The sequence below is a fragment of the Boleophthalmus pectinirostris genome, unplaced genomic scaffold (genome assembly GCF_026225935.1).
Source record: "Boleophthalmus pectinirostris isolate CB_2022bp ecotype Guang Dong unplaced genomic scaffold, ASM2622593v1 HiC_scaffold_10, whole genome shotgun sequence".
NCBI classification, from domain to species: domain Eukaryota; kingdom Metazoa; phylum Chordata; class Actinopteri; order Gobiiformes; family Gobiidae; genus Boleophthalmus; species Boleophthalmus pectinirostris.
This window is the reverse complement of record NW_026570971.1, coordinates 22,924,432-22,940,967: the sequence shown is the minus strand read 5'-3', so window position 1 is coordinate 22,940,967 and position 16,536 is coordinate 22,924,432. Positions and strand designations below refer to the sequence as shown.

The window sequence follows — 16,536 nt, the reverse complement described above, 5'->3', positions numbered from 1 at the left end:
CCCTGAAAAAGGGATTCTTCATCTCAGCGGGACTATCCTGGTTAAATAAAGGACAAAAAAACATTCCAGGCAAAGCAATAACAGCACCATGAAGAAAAGCACTTGACAGACTCTCCACTACAAAAGTTACACAATGCCCCTTTAAGTCCTACAATTAGCATGTTGTTTGACATGACTTTTAGTTTAGTTGTAAAATAGGAATGGATAATATCCACTAAAAATAATAATCAAATTTTTCGCTTTGATAAGCATATTTTATTTTGGGAACCCTTTAAATATATTTGTTTATGTATCAGACAAATGTCAAAGAGGAAGTGTAAAAGAAATTACCCCAAAAAAAAAGGAAAAAAAAGGAAAAAATTGAAAAAAAAATCAGACTGAGTTTTAGAGTTTTTAGAGAGTTTTTAAACTGAGCACTGTTGGCATAGAAATAATCAATTCACAACTAAATATTCTATTATTTTAGTGGTGGAAAGTCCTCAAAATGGTACCTCTAATCTAGAAACTGAAATCCATGAATAAACATACATTTTTTACTCAGTGGCAAATTTATCAGCATTGTGTATACTGTAATTTTAGCAATTGGCAGGCCACTTTATCATTACCTTCTGTTCATTAACTCCCTTCATATAATCCATGATACGAAGTTTCTTATTATAAATAGCAGTAATCCATATTTACATGCACATTAACAGCCCCTTTTCAAATCCCACAGATCCCCACTGTTTTCCCTTACGCTGCTGTAACGCTCTGTAATTAGACTAATGATTTAAATCCAGAGAGGCAGCCATTAATTACACGCTTCTATGTAATTACTGTTCTTTGGTGCTTCCATTTGAAAAGCACAACTAACCTACATCTTTGTTTGGGACTGTGCAGAATTTGCATATGGTGGACATCCCTATCCTTTCAGTGGCATCTTTGAAATCAACCCTGGCAATGCTGCTGAGCTCGGAGAGACATTCAAGTTCAAGTAAGTAAATCACATTTTTTCTATAGTGGTAAAATTGTGCTTTGAATATTGCAGGTATAGATGAGCAATTCATTTTTTTTGTTTGTTTTATTTTTTTACTTTTAATAATACAATTCTGTTCAAAGTTCACATTTTTAAACATGTCCAGAAAAACTGACAAAAAATATTGAAATATAAACTGACAAACTAAAAGAATCACATTTCAGAGCATGTTTGTGCAGATCTAAACTGCAGGGTTTAGCAGTTGTAAGCACAGGATATTTTGTATATTTTGTATATTTTGTTTGTGGAGAAAATTAAGGTACTTAAAAAATTACTAAGTGTGCTATTTACTAATGGCATCCAAGAATACGTTTTCAACATAATATATTTAATCATAAAAAATGTAATTCTTTCATTTAAGCGTATTCTTTTACATGGTCCATTTAGAGTACTGTATTCTGAATACTTAAACTACTTTCACATTAAGTTGCATTATATTATTGTGCAGAGGAATAAAAGTACTTTGTTTGTTGCAATATTTATATACACAAATTAGAGAAGGAAAAAGGAGAAAAGGAAAAAGTCCCATATGCACTTAACACAAGAGGAATGTTATCATTGTTTTTAGTAATGCTGGAAAATTCAAAGCCTAAACTGCCTGATCAAGTACTGACATGTATTGATTTTTGTAAAGTAAGAATGTTAGAATGTTGTTACCTCCTCAGAAACACACCTGGAGTTGTATTTTGTTTCATTCACACATGTTTGAGTTTATTATTAGTCTGTCTACATCTCTAAAGCTCAAAATGCTCCATTCCACCTTGTGATGTCATGTAGGTAGTTTTCAAGTTCACAGCTACCTTTTACCTTTTGTTCACCAGAGATTGGGAATCTCAGGGCTTGAATTACCTAAATGACTCTAGTGAAGGTGTATGGAGTTTGAAAACACAGTGGAGCATTTCCTGTATCACCACATGGCATCACAAGATGGAACAGAGTGCTTTCTGCTTGAGAGAAGGACTCAGCCTAAATATACAGGAACTGTGTGTTAAACATATATGAATAAAGAAAAACAAAACTCCAGGTATGTTTAAGATGTTTTTGATTAGAAAATGGATGAGAAAATATGGGCCCTTTAAATGAAAAGTAACCAGAATACAGTTAGTCACAATTACTATTCTGAATACATATTTTAGTACATGTATTCAGTTACGTTCCAGCATTGTTCATATCTGTTTGTACTAAACAGGGAGGCCATTGTTCTGGGCACCACAGACTTCACAGAGGAGGACATCGATAAAATCATGGAGGAGCTGGGAAAGGAGTTCAAAGGGAACGCGTACCACCTGATGCACAAAAACTGCAACCACTTCTCCTCCTCACTGTCAGAGGTAGGTCCAACACAGCCCTGTCCAAAGTCCAGAACATTGTGCCCCAAATATATCAGAAAATCCTGCCTGACATATAACATTTAGCTCTATTTAAAGGTGCACTATGTAGCTTTTCTTGTGGACATCTGTCACATGTTTGACTCCATAGAGATGTCACTGCTTTGTCTAAAATATTTAATAGTATATCATTAAAATTAACTTAATATATTTATTTACACATTTTCATTGCCCCAAAATACCTTAAAAAAAAGGTGCATAAAAACATAAATGTGAGTGTGATTGATTCTTCACAGATCTGGCCCGTAACTTGTCCTGCTTGTGTCCATGGAGATAGATGAGCTTATGAGGCCAAATTGTGGAACATTCCAGGCAAATCTAGGAAATCACCATGGATACAAGCTGGTGGCTAGCACTTGATCTGAAAAGTTAAAAGAAAGAACCTTTAAAAGAAAATATACAGTGTTCAGTGTTTCTCACAAGTTCATATTGAGACTAAGGTGACACCATCCACGATCCATATCTTATGCAATACAATATATGTCAACATAAAAGTTGACAAAAGGGATAGTCTCCTCTACTATTAGGAAACACTGGCCTCAGTGGCTGTGCAGACTAACCAAAAGAGGGTCAGGTGGATTTTTGTTATAACATTAAAGAAATTCATAATGCCAAAATGCTCTCTTGTTGTTCGTAGTTGCTGTGTGGGCGTGAGATTCCACGCTGGGTGAACCGCCTGGCGTACTTCAGCTCCTGTATCCCGTTTCTCCAAAGCTGCCTGCCCAAGGAGTGGTTGACGCCAGCCGCACTGCAGTCTCACATCAGCATGGGCCTACACAAGGACGACCAGCACGACTCCAGCGATGATGACCCAAACTCTCCATCAGGGGGCGCTGCGACGGGCTGCTCCTCCCACGGTTGCCGTCACACCAGAGTCTGACCCACGCTACAGAGATGTACTATCACATTGAACTGTGGGTCCCTCGTTCCCATTGGCCCAAACAACCACCTGACCTCTAGAATATGGGAAATAGCTGCTGCCACTGTTAGGACAAGCCATGGCCTCTGTAAAAATACAAGAGGCAAACTTTAATTTTGAGCTGTGAAAAATGCTCGGACTTGACAACAGACTGCTACAACTTTGTATTTATTACTATTAGTCTTTTCCATGGAGTTTTAAACTTTTGTCCCTGGCTTCAGAGCTGTTTGTTTTTAACCAGATTCCTACCCTGAGATATAAAAATGTTGGGACAATGGGTGGAAAAATATCACAAACACATTTTGTGCTGATCTAATAGAAGCCTTTTGTTCACAATGAGACATACCACATATCAGGTATTTTGAGTGTTTTTAACATCAACGTAATAGACCACATTCAAATCAAGCAGTAAACTTTCTAGGGGGGAGATCCTAATCCTTGCAGCTAATAACACGCATATAATATTGAATAAACAATCCCATACAGACAAGTTGCTGCTGTCAATCTCCAACATAAAAAAGCTTCATGTGTCCATTGTGAAAAAATGCATTTATGGATTCTGCAAATGAGTGTGGGCAGTTAATCACATATTTATTGGTGTTCCCAACTGTTTTTAATATAGGCAAAACAAAAGACTGTTCATATTGGGGAAATAACCAGGTAAACCCCTTTTCTTTTAAACAGTAATTTTTGTTCAATGACCTCAATGTGGCCTTCAGTTAATAGTGTTGGATACATTTTCTTTGGCCATTTTTAGAGGTAACTTTAGAACGAGGATTTGACTGCTCCTCAGAATGAGTAAAGAAAATGTTGCATGTTGAAATGACATGATAAACAGGAAATCTATCTGAAAATTATTCCTATGGTGCAACCTGCAAATGAGTCAGGGTTTTTGCAGGCCCTTAAGTCAATTTGGAAGTGAACAGCTCTGGCACTGAAGAACTACAACTATATAAGCAAATTATTAATTCAATAAACTAATATCATTGCTACCTTGTCAAAGTCTATGAGAATTCTATGCTGTGTAATTCATAATTTATTGTTAATACTTATGAATTTTTCAAATCAACTCCTTGCAAAAACCCTGCTTTGTTGCAAGACAAAAGCAAAAAGTGTTCACTCATCTCAGAAGAGCTGAGCTGCTCTAAATGCACAACTGGTAACTTTGTCTTGTTTTTATTGGAAAATAAGAATTACAAGTATGGAACAACTTCTAAAACATGACTATTCCCAATCCTAGAGGTTTGTTTCCTAACAATATCACAATTTAAGTGGATTCCTTAACAAATATATATCAAGACTGTGTCCTTTTGGTGCTCTTCAATCTATTTTAATCAGGTATAAAGGTGTCATTGCTAATGTATGCTTGGAATGAATGAGATAGAGAAATGGTGATGCTAAATAATACATTATCCAACTGGATTATATTAAATAGTCTTTTTAATGGAGCTATGTTGAAACTGTCACGTTAGTACAGTATGTTTTTTTTTTCTCATCTGAGAATGCACCATCCAACTTTTACAAACATTTGAATAAGGGTTGAATTGTGCATAGCTTGCACAGTGCTTACTTTACTCTTTCTTGTGTGTGGGATTGGCAGAAAAAGTATACAAATTTATGAGCCCTTAATTCTTCTTTTTTTTACATACAAGGTTCTCACTTGCACTATGATAGACTCTACAGTTAATTTAAATATAACGTCCTAAATAGTTAAACCCTCAGGTCCAAGAAAGTCCCATAATTTGAAGTAAAAAACTAAAAACAACATACACATGTTGCTACATGAGATTTTGGTTTAATATAAAAAAATATTTGCACTTTCTTATAATTTCTAATTTTAAAATAATTCCAGGCATACTGACATAACAGTTGAGCTATGTTTTGAACCAAACTGAAATTATTTACTTTTCCTTGCCTTTTAGTCTGCCTTTTTGATTTAACTTTTAATTCCTCTTATGTTTTATTTATGGCATTCTGACAGTTACAAGTGTAAAATCAGTCAGTCCAGATTCTAACATTTTAAGGAGCCCTTTTACAGGAAAATCTTAACATTTTACCCATTTTCGTTGTTCCTTTATTTATTTGTTATTGGTCACGGAGTGTCTTATGTATATATTTTAGTTGACCATGATTAGTATTACTGACAACTTTTACACAGCAAGTATTTTTTTCCCATTGTGTCGTCAATGTCCACCCAAACGTCTTTCCTAACAATTTCAAGAATGATCAACGTAGTAGAATAAAGATGGAACAAAAATGACTGGGTTTGTTTGTCTGGTACTTCCACTCATCACCACCAAATGCATAAAACAAATCTCACATATTTAGTGTTTTTTTTTTTTTTTTTTTTGTTTTTTTGATAACATTACTACAAAGAAATATTCCAATAAATGATAAAATTGAAACTACTTTATGCCACTGACAGAATAACAAGAAAGCAAGATAATTCCAGTACTGTTAACCAGTTTTTAAATATGTATCAATGAGCTGAAACAAATAAACAGCAGAATACAAATTATTTATTCTACCCTCTTCAGTTCAAATCATACTTTTCTTACATCAAACTGGCAAAATTCTCATCCCTTTTGCAGAGAAATTGTACGCATGATAAATATTGAACACAAAAATATATTGATCCAGCTTTCATTATTGAGCCTCGATATAGAAATGACCATGATGAGCCTAGGACCTGAGCTAGGAATTGTAATACATTCATATTGCGGTGTACAAAGACACTGCAGGCAAAGAGTATTACGTGTCTTGCCCACAGAAATATAGCAGCGGTAGTCAAACAGTCAACCATTGGGTCAGTGGGTAAATGCAAATTAGCCACCCATAATCTACAGGAAATGGTCTATGATCAGTCATTTGGGGCTTTAGGGTGAGCAGCACATAGCCAGCCATGTTACTGACACTACCTTAAAGACAGGAATGTCAAATTTGGAGTTAGAGTTTTCTTGGTTACAAATAATAAGCAAAGGACACATTTAATTTAAAAATAAACAGAGCACCCCTTAATATCTTACAAAATACAACATTTATAGAAGAATTAATCAAAAGGTGTTATGGTTACCGTTTTTGGATTCAATGCTCCAGTGAGTGATTTCTCGTACCTTCTAAAGAAATAGAAAACTTTCAAACGTCCAAACATACCGGTTTGGATGGATTAATCCTATCTGTATTTCAAAATTGTCAATCAGCAAATTAGAAGTGACATCACTGAAATTGCAAAAACTTTTTAAACTTTTATAAACTATTAATATGTTCTTCCATGTTAATAACTGAAACAAAAGCAAAATTCAAAGCCATATATATGTCTGATTTTATGTCAACAAATGCCAACTTTTGTGATTAAATTTTTTTTACAAGGGTGGACAATATGCAAAAAAGTAAGTTTCAAAGTAAAATTCAAACTGACCACATTTCCCGTAAATATAGTGTTGTATTTAGGAACTAAAACCATTTCATACTTCTGAGAGCTCACACTTCAATGTGACTGGTCAGATCCACTTCTCATTCACTCATGCATGACAGCGATTCTATGTACGAAAATAAAACCGCATTATTGCCATTTTGTCCCGCATTAAATCTCACAAAAATAAGGTAGAAGTCCTTTAAATCCAAATGGTGGGCCTTCTTCAGCTGTTAAGGCTGTAGTGTTTATTATTCTGGGGTTGCTGTGACTGAACCACTCATTTGTGAGGTGGCAGTGTGCGACGCTGTTTGACGCACAGAAGAGTCTGGGTCATGGTTTTGGACACGTCACATCTATTGGAACAGATGGGGCACCACACAAAAAGCTCTATTAGTTTATCTTCCTCCACAATGAACTGCAACTTTTGTGGAGGGACTTCTTTCCTAGAAAAATATGAAGACAGTTATTAACCAAAAACATACTTAAGTGGTGTCCAAGTAAATTGAGCTCATTTTAGCCCTGATCATAGACTGTGTATATATGGACATATATACATGGACATAGCTAACCCTCTAGCCGCTGTGTTCCAGTTAGAATGAACATGGGGGCGCTTCTAGTTCCATCGGCTCCAATTGATTTTACATAAAAGTCACTCCTTCTCTGTAACTACAGAAAGCCTCGCCTCATTTTGGTCTTCAAATGTTCGTCTTTATATACGGTCGTGATGGGGACTTGGTTTAGTTGTTGTTTAGTACTGTTCTAGTTCAGGTTTAGATTTTAGTTTAGTCTTGGTTTAGTCACAGTTTTAACGTGGTGAATGGGCAAGTGTGAGCTCTAACAAAAAATCTTTATCTGGACAAAAACATATCATGTGCTGAGAGAGTCAAAAACAGAAGAGCAGTAATTACACCAAAATGACACAGGAAACATGAAAGTTTGATCAAGATATTCTCAGGCTTTATCTAGGTCAAATTTAGAAATATCTCATATGCAGATCATGTTTTAATAACTAATTGATTGGTCAAACAATATTTAATTGATTTGGAAATCAATCATTAGTTTACACCTCCACATTACTACCTTGTACAGTCGTTGTTCTCACAAGGACGTGGCATTATCTCTCAAAACTATGAATTGTCCAAGCATCTGACCCAGACGGCAATATCAGTCTAAGTACTAAGTAAACAATGTCTTCATGTGTAAACTCATGATTCATCCCCAGAACTCGTGCTTGCTCACTTCTTGCTAGACATGTCATGATAATGACTATATCAGCTTATCTTTCAATAGATGATAGATGGAACAATATACAGAATATAAAACACGAAGGACTCCAGGTACTCCAAAGAAGTAAAAATCGCATGAGGAAACACAAAGTTAAAAGGCCTTTATTTAAATGGCCAAAGCCAACATGTTTCGACCAACCTGGTCTTCATCAGGGCTTAGAAACTATCTAACTAGCTTTCTGTTGTGTCTACATTGGGGCATCTTAAAATTATTTTTTTTTGTCAGGACCGGCCCTGTCATTTTGGCTCAAATTTGACCAAATTTTCAAAATGCTCAGAACTGGGTAGAAACATCCCCAAACAACCTCAGACCACCCCAGATGTCCATATTGGAGCATCTTTTGTCATTTGAAGGCAGTTTGGGGAGAAAACCTGACATGTCCAAAAATGAATTTTTTCGTCAGGACCGGCCCTGTCGTTTCAGCTCAAATTTGACCAAATTTTCAAAATGCTCAAAACCTCAGACCACCCCAGATGTCCATATTGGAGCATCTTTTGTTATTTGAGGGCAGTTTGGGGCCAAAACCTGACATGACCCCCTGTATTGAAAGATTTCTTGAGTAAGAGCAATGGCATAGGGTGTCTCCTCTGTACTGAGGGAAGAGACAGCGTTGGGACTGCATTGGGGTGCAGACATAGGTGTTTACCAAAACCCATCTCAACTTCCACCAAGTTAGTGAAGGAATCTTGAGTAAAATGTTCGTTACAAATGCCCGGCCGTTTTGGGAGCTCTGCGTTTTCATTATGGCCGCATGCGCGCACCCACTGACGCCAAAGCTCCGTGTCTCATAGAAAGCCGTGCAGTCCAGTGGACTTGTGACAACCTAATACGCAACACTTACGAAGACCACCCGTTCAGACTGCTTTAGCACTGATTTGCAATATTAACCAGTGTAGTTACTAAAGTCCCGACAGATTCCCAAACAAACCATCTATCACAACATGGGTTTTCAAATCTAAGAACAAAGTCACAAAGCGTTTCCGGTTCCGTGTTTCGTCGCCATTTTGCTACAGTTCGTGACACGCAGCAGCAGCAGCAGCAGCGCAAAGTTTCAGCCAGCGACAGAAACAAGCTTATTGTCGCTTTCAGGGGATTTTTTTGGTAAGATCAACAGGGATACAAGCAGTTAATGAGCAAGTTAAAAATTATATTGTATTCCGTGTTCATATAAGCTTTGCGATTGTTAAAGCTATCACCATGCAACGTAATCGGTAGAGCAGTAAGCTAGCTAACTGCTAATATTTTTCCAACTGCGCTTTTGCTTTTCACACACATACATTTGTCTAAATAGTTAATACTAATTATATTTATTTATTTTAAAAAAGTGTGATTTTCTACATTTGCTGAAAAGAATACTCCCTACGACATCGTGTTTTGTTGTCTCGGCTGAAACATTATCGAGCTGGCGGCCATCAGGAGCTCTTTGGACGTTGGTCGAGACACTCTAGCACATTGTAGGCCCAGGTTTTTCTGAGCTGCAATATTCAGTTCAAATGGCTCTTATTTAATTTTGGAAATGTCTCAGTTCGATTTATTAAATTTCAGTCTCAGTTCGGGTTCTAAAATTTGAAAGATGCTGATTTTTTTTTTTTTTTTTAAACAATATTCAAAAGGCTTATAATACCACGGCGCAATCCGTGCTATCATTAACATATAATGATGAATATAACTGTTACGCTTAGTTATATTTTTATTTTTCCATTTTTTTTCTTGCATTGTTTAAAAAAAAAAGTTTTTAAAGACATTTTTAAATATCCACATTCTTTGTTGTAGTGCTTTTACGCAGTATAAGTGGCTTTTCAGTTAGTCTTTTGTTATTACTGTGGTCTCATTATCATCCAAAAAGATCTTTGCCCGTGCTATTTGCATTGAAACAGGAGCAGACATGGCTAATACGAACAAACTGGTCTGGCAAGAAATCCCTAATCTCGTCTCAAGATTTTAACCAATCCAGAACTGCAATTTCACATTCGGACCACCCACTGTAAATGTAGCACCTGTACTACCATTTTGATCAGTAGTAACTAACGAGAGAGAGAGTGTTTGTGTGCTCTTGCGTCTGTTCACCATTTGGCTCACTTTGTGTACGACTTTGTTGTTCTTCAGTTCGAGATGAGTGGCTGTCGTGTTTTCATTGGCCATTTGAGCCCACACGCCAGAGAGAGGGACGTGGAGAAGTTTTTTAAAGGATATGGCCGAATCAGGGAAATAAATTTGAAGAATGGTTTTGGGTTTGTGGTAAGTACATTTAACGCTGTGTTTAATTTACGTGTTACAACTGTGTACAAATGGGGTTCACTCTTCTTTTTTAGGAGTTTGATGACTACAGAGATGCAGATGATGCTGTGTATGAGTTGAATGGAAAAGACTTATGCAATGAAAGGTAAGTATCCCTCTTGTAATATAAACTATCTAAAACAGGCCTACAGATGTGTGTGTTTGTTTGGGTAGTATTAGTGGTAGCCAGTGAGAGAGACTTTAAGGTTTTAATTGAAAACAATGTGTAAAACAGTCTATTTTCTTGAAAGTTATTGGAGTGTGTTAACATTAACAAGAGTTGGTTAATCATATCTCACACCAATGCCATTGTCTGTAACAGATTCACATGGACTTGGCAAATACCAGTTTAGTGTGCCAATTATTTAATATGCATTTCCTAAATTCCAACCAAAGATTGTAATGGAGACTTTTTTTTTTGTCAAAAAAAAAAAATCCCAACATGTGTGCTGTTAATTATTCTATGAGATTTGGTAGTTAATTATTCACTGCTAGTTGTAGTGTGCTCCACAAACTGTCCTTTGTAGAGGGGACATTTTGTTTTGTTTTTACTGTAAATGTATACAATATTTTATACTAGTTGCTCCATAAAATAATATGTATTTTCTTTATTTCCCAGGGTGACTGTTGAGCATGCTCGGTCCAAGAGAGGTGGAGGCAGAGGAGGTGGTCCAGGCATGGGGCGTTTTAGCAGTTATGGCTACCCTTCGTCTCGTAGTGCAGGATCCAGGTGAGCTCCTGTTTGAAAATAAACCATATACAAAGCACAGACAAGGAGCTTTTGTTAGTCATCTGGCCTGAGTCAACAATGGTGTGAAGGGGCTCTTGTTCCCCCCTGAGGCCAAACTGAAATACTAACTATTAAGGAAGCAGAGATCTTTGGTTTAAGTGAATGCTTTTCCTGTTTCACAGATATGGGCCGCCTGTGCGTACAGACTATAGGCTGGTTGTGAAGAACCTCTCCACGCGCATTAGCTGGCAGGTAAGAGATCCATTTGAATCTCTTATCACTTTTTGTACATACTTCCAATATACAATTTTGTAGTATGCATTATATTAAGAAATTGGGTCTATTTTAGTCATAAATGCTTGATGATAGCTTATAACATACAAGGTCCCCAGATAGACTTCCATCTTGAGTTTTCCTGTAACTGCTGCCCTGATATGGTCTCCTATTATCAGAGACACATCCTTTTGTGGAAGTGTGTAGTGCCCTCTGCTGGTTGTTTTTCTCAATAGTGTCCATTTGGTGCCTTTCCTCACACGCAGTTGCTGCCGGTCTAAAGTCTTGGCTGGTCTAGCGCAGGATACGGTAGCCTTAGGAGGTTCTGGGCTGGCTCGCCCGTCAAATCTACGGCCCCACTCTCTCCCATTTGGTCTAATTGTTGCTGCTGAAGCTGGGGGCGTGTGGACTTGGGCGCACACCCCTCGCTCTGCTTGCTCTGGTGGTCCTTACTTTGGAGGCCGGATGCTGAGTCAAGGCCGTGGCCGGTTCTCAAGGGCTTAACACTGCATTGGTCCCATTTGCTATTTGGACAAGTGGCTCTATTCTTGTGTCTTCCTGGGTTTGGAACGGTGAGTAGCAAAAACTCATAGTTTAAACAGGGCTGGGTGGTGTTGGGGTCAGGGCGAAAACACTTGTCTATACATTTTTGCATTCAAATGGATAGACTTGCAGTGACCATATATATCAGCATTAACTGCATTGTCATTGGACTGGGCAGTCAAATTTAGTTGTGCCTGGACCATATTGCACTTGTGTTTGACAAAGTGCAGTATAAATGGGAGTATTAATGCTTTTTTTTTTTTTTTTTTTAAACATCCTTCCATTTGTATATGGGGTGAATGTTTTTGGCTCTGGTCCTTGGCTTTTAATACCATAGTGATAAGTTTAACTCACTATAAAACACGTAATGTTTGCCCAGTCTCGCCGCCAGGATAGCTGTAAATTAGTAAAATCTGATAATGTTTTGAACTCAGATTTTTGTCTCATCAAATACAGTATTTCTTGACACATTATGACCTCCATTTGTATGAAATACCACCTCGTTCACATTGGTTTGCTGTGGATGTCACCAGTACACACTTGTTACTTGTTTCTTTCCCTCAGGTCTGAAGGCTATCATCTAAAAAGAAGATTGTACAATGTTTTACTAAATATCACATTACTATTATTACAGGACCTTAAGGACTTGATGAGAAAAGCTGGAGAAGTCACTTTTGTGGATGCTCACCGTCCCATACAAAATGAAGGGTAAGAAATTCTGCTATGGTTATATGCTTTCACACAAAGATTAATTTATTTTTTAATAAATTTGAATTGACATCATCATCTTTTGCCATTGCAGTGTGGTGGAGTTTGCTTCCCGAAGTGATATGAAGAATGCCCTCTCCAAACTGGATGGGACTGACTTGAATGGACGCAAAATCAAGCTGTATGAGGACTCCAAAGAGTAAGTGTTTGATGATAATGTATGATCAAAGTACCTCCTGCGATGCTTTTTTAGTATCTATTAGCTACAGGGCATCAATTCTTGATGCCCAAAAGACACTGCAGTAAATTTAAACCACTGTCTATTCTGTACAACATATGGACAAATGTAGCATAAAATGATGTTCTGCACATAAAAAAAATCTAATAGCAGCTTTAGTAGTAGTCTGCTCATAAACTAATTTAGTAGAATGATCACATTCACCTTATTCTGCTAGGAACTGCTCTTCCGTTGTTGGTGGCACTATTAGTTAAGCTGGAATCCTGTTGATGAATTAAAATCCTATAAAAGTGTTGCAGGCTAAAATGTTTGCTGTATAAGGTGAATGACAGACTGTATAGCCCTTTTCACAATGGTTGATTTTTCTCTTTATTTTATGTTGTCTGCCATTTGTTTCTTGAAGCCCAGACTAATTGCGTCTGTCATCTCTCCTTCAGTCGTAGCCGTTCTCGCTCACGCAGTTACTCGAGGAGCCGCTCCCGAAGCCGTGGTCGGTCCAGGTCCAGGTCCAGGGGCCGCAGCAGGTCCAGGAGCAGGAGCAGGAGCAGGAGCAGATCCAGAGGCAGCCGGACTCCAGAGAAGAAGAGCTCCGGCTCCAACAAGAACTCCAACAAATCCCCTCCAAGGTCTAAATCCAGATCCAAGTCCCGTTCTAGATCTAAATCCAGGTCTAAATCTCATTCCAAGTCCAGATCTCCCTCCCCAGCTCCTGTTCAGAAAGCACAATCTCGTTCTAAATCTCGCTCCAAATCTCGCTCTAAATCTCGTTCCAAATCTCGCTCCAAGTCCCGCTCCAAATCCCGTTCAAAGTCTCCCTTCATATCTCCCTCCAAGTCTAAGTCTAGATCCAGGTCTCGATCCCGATCTCGTTCAGCCTCCGCAGATAGCAAACACTGAAACTTCCCTTGTACCATATTACAAGACTGGTTGTAATCTTAATTTGTTTTGGTAATGGAGAGGAGAATATTGCCTTTATCTTAACTCCCATCTTAAATAGGGCCAAGAGCAGCTCTGATTTAAGTAATTTATTTTTGGACATTTACATTTTTTGTTTCAAAACAGTTTACTTAAATCAGTCAACTTTATTTTATTAACTTTTGGTGGAGAAAACGTCAGCCTGCGATCTGCCTTGTAGCCCTACAATCCCTCTACTGCTTTGCATTGGGCTGTATGCTAATATTAGATGATGCATTTATTTTTACATTGATGATAAACTGTGATTAACTTCTAAAAGGCACTAACAAGGTCCTAGTTTGGCATTTACAGCCCTTAAATCTAAAGGAAATCTCATTGGTAATGTGTAAAGCTCTGCAGTAATCTTGCTATCCAAATTTTATAGATTGAAGTGTATGAGGGCCTTGTCTGTTCAGTGTCTGATTTTTTTTTTTTTTTTTTTTAGTTTGCTGATTTGTTAAATGTCATTCCAACAGGAAATTGTGTCTTCATTTGATACTAATTAAAGCATTCATACATTTTCTTTATGTATGTAGCAGTGTCCTGAATATATGCTGTGTATTGTTTGTTTCTTTAAAAATGTTGAATGTGAAATTGAGCTTGCATATTGAGGAAAATAAAACTTAAAAATAAGGCTTTGTTTGTTATATATAAACATAATGGGGATTTCTAGGGGATTTGATGTAGGCCAACATGATGTATGTTAACATCATATTCTAGTATGTAGGTAGCTACTTATGGTTTCCTTTGAGTGCCTACTCCAGATTTCTTAACACAAATGTTAAGCTGACACTGTCGCACATTTTACAACTCACTTTCTTAAATTACTGTAAACTGTCATGTCATATGTAGGGCCTTGTGAATATAATTATCATTGACAAATTGAATCTCAGGGCTTCATGTGAGCTTCCTTTGTCTTTCAACCACTACAAAATGCAAAGTAATATAATATAGAGCAATTGTGGTACAAACACAGGGCAAAACTATTACTGCTGTTGAGTAGTTCAATATAAAATCCATTATTAGGATGATGAAAAAAACTGCCAGCCTGATGCATTTGCCTTAAGTCACCAGAAGAGGGCCATGTCTGACCACAGCTGGGCTTTTGACTTTCGTTTAGACCTTAAATAGAACAAAAGATAGATTTTGCAGTTTAATTTAATTTAATTTAAAATACATAAGTTAGTGCCCATGTGTTGTGCAATATAACCAAATAGAAAAAAAAAAAAAATGTAAGTAGGACTGCTGAGTGATGCCAGAGATCCACCCAAATCTCCCTGTGCTCAAGCAATGATCCCAAGACAGATGGAGGTATAGACGGTTGGTAATGTCCAAGAAGATCAGTTATTATATTATTATCGTCATGTCGTAAATTAGCCTACAAAGTACAATTAGGTTATAGGACTCTAAACAGCACACAGGGAATATCTATCCCCATGCTGTAGCCAACTGTTTAGAGTGACTAGTTATCCTTGTTTACCCGGGACATTCCCAGTTAGTCCTGTGTCAGCTGTCCCAGCGGATTTATCCAAAAGCAGTGATTTGTCACAGTTTTACACAAGAAATGTCCCAGGTGTTCCTATTTTTGCCCAATCTGATCCCTGCCAACAGTAAAGAGAGGCAAACATAGTAATTTGTTGAGGTAAATTACAGAAAAGCTGCTTAAAAATGACCAAAACACTAAGAAAATGACTCATGTAAGTTTTGAATGGTCTCTGCAGAACATTTTCCCTTCATTACGCACTCGTTTCACAATTTTATTATTCAACCCACCAAAAAACCGGGGATGTTCCTGTTTTTTATTTTGAAATTCTGGTCACTCTTCAGTTGTCTGATAACGACTTTAACGTTTGACCAAAATTGTTGCTAGGCGTTTGGGCTGCATTATAATCAAAAACATAATCGTATAATTTTAATGGTAATGCTCTGCTGCTGTGCGCCTCCCGCCCTTTGACTGTCTCTCACTGTGTGGCATCAGCGAGCCGCCATACCAACACTAGACCGGAGCAGCGTGGTACAACACAACAACCAGCCCCGCGGAGAGAGGAGTGTGCCCGCCCCGCCGCTGCTGCTCCGTCTGCGGACACCTCCACCACTGCAGCCCGGGCATGACCTCCAACAACACCGCCTCCTTCACGTGAGAGACTTGCGGATTTTCTTCGCCTTTGCCACGGATAAAAACTCGTGGATTTCCAAATCGTGAATCGGTAAGCGTGTGTCGGACCGTCCCACTCCGCTGTGCCCCGGGATAGAGGCGGACTATGGCGGAGCGAAGTGGCCGGCTGAGCTTCCCCGGGAGCGGGGCTCTGAACCGTCCCGTGCCCATGAACCTGTTCGCGACATGGGAGATAGACGGATCATCCCCCAACTGCATCCCGAGGTAAGAAGCCAGACGAGCGGGTGTTGTCTTGTAACTTCACCGGGGATTGCTTTGTCATGTCACCGGAACAGCTATAGCGGTACAGCGGTCCACAGCGGGCAGAGTTTGTCCCGGTGCCAGTGGGATGATGCCAGGGCCTGTCAGTGTGGCAGTGTTGGCACATAGCACCGTTGGTTTCTGCATTGTTTATTTACATGTGGAAACGGCTTACATATAGTGATATAGTCAGGTGTTAGGTTGCAAAAGTCAGGTTGAGCGATGTGTTAGAAGTTGCAGATTATGGATTAACTTGTTATTGTTGGAGGCATTTTCTGATGGTGTTGATTCTGGACCAGTAATCCTACCCTTCTGATGCCTTCTGATGACTCCTTTGCAGTTCAGATTTAGCCTTATTTCATGTTTTTATTTT

General features: G+C 38.1%; 2 protein-coding genes across 3 annotated transcripts in view; both read left to right on the top strand.

Moving 5' to 3' along the window:
* LOC110157594 (deubiquitinase DESI2) overlaps positions 1 to 5,547 on the top strand; it is a 10,106-nt gene extending 4,559 nt beyond the window's left edge. The window contains exons 2-4 of the mRNA XM_055155226.1: positions 880 to 973; positions 2,205 to 2,346; positions 3,041 to 5,547. Of these exons, the coding sequence (XP_055011201.1) occupies positions 880 to 973; positions 2,205 to 2,346; positions 3,041 to 3,283 (479 nt within the window). The 3' untranslated portion in view covers positions 3,284 to 5,547. The remainder of the gene's footprint in view (positions 1 to 879; positions 974 to 2,204; positions 2,347 to 3,040) is intronic.
* Positions 5,548 to 8,989: 3,442 nt separating this feature from the next.
* Positions 8,990 to 14,380, top strand: srsf5a (serine and arginine rich splicing factor 5a). 2 transcript variants are annotated; one of them, XM_020921948.2, is made up of 8 exons: positions 8,990 to 9,125; positions 10,131 to 10,262; positions 10,337 to 10,407; positions 10,921 to 11,031; positions 11,214 to 11,283; positions 12,482 to 12,555; positions 12,650 to 12,754; positions 13,231 to 14,380. In XM_020921948.2, the coding sequence occupies exons 2-8, from the start codon at positions 10,137 to 10,139 to the stop codon at positions 13,688 to 13,690; spliced, it is 1,017 nt and encodes a 338-aa protein (XP_020777607.1). In that variant the 5' UTR covers positions 8,990 to 9,125; positions 10,131 to 10,136; the 3' UTR covers positions 13,691 to 14,380. The 2 variants fall into 2 exon arrangements, with proteins under 2 accessions (XP_020777607.1, XP_055015514.1); XM_055159539.1 differs by lacking the exons at positions 12,482 to 12,555; positions 12,650 to 12,754; positions 13,231 to 14,380 and adding an exon at positions 11,571 to 11,875.
* Positions 14,381 to 16,536: the final 2,156 nt, after the last annotated feature.

What these genes read in the sequence shown, in the direction of transcription:
- srsf5a (XM_020921948.2), top strand. Translation starts at nt 10,137, where the DNA reads ATGAGTGGCTGTCGTGTTTTCATTGGCCATTTGAGCCCACACGCCAGA. An exon ending in AAAGACTTATGCAATGAAAG is followed by an intron (nt 10,408 to 10,920) that starts GTAAGTATCCCT and finishes TTTATTTCCCAG; the next exon opens with GGTGACTGTTGAGCATGCTC. An exon ending in TCTCGTAGTGCAGGATCCAG is followed by an intron (nt 11,032 to 11,213) that starts GTGAGCTCCTGT and finishes CCTGTTTCACAG; the next exon opens with ATATGGGCCGCCTGTGCGTA.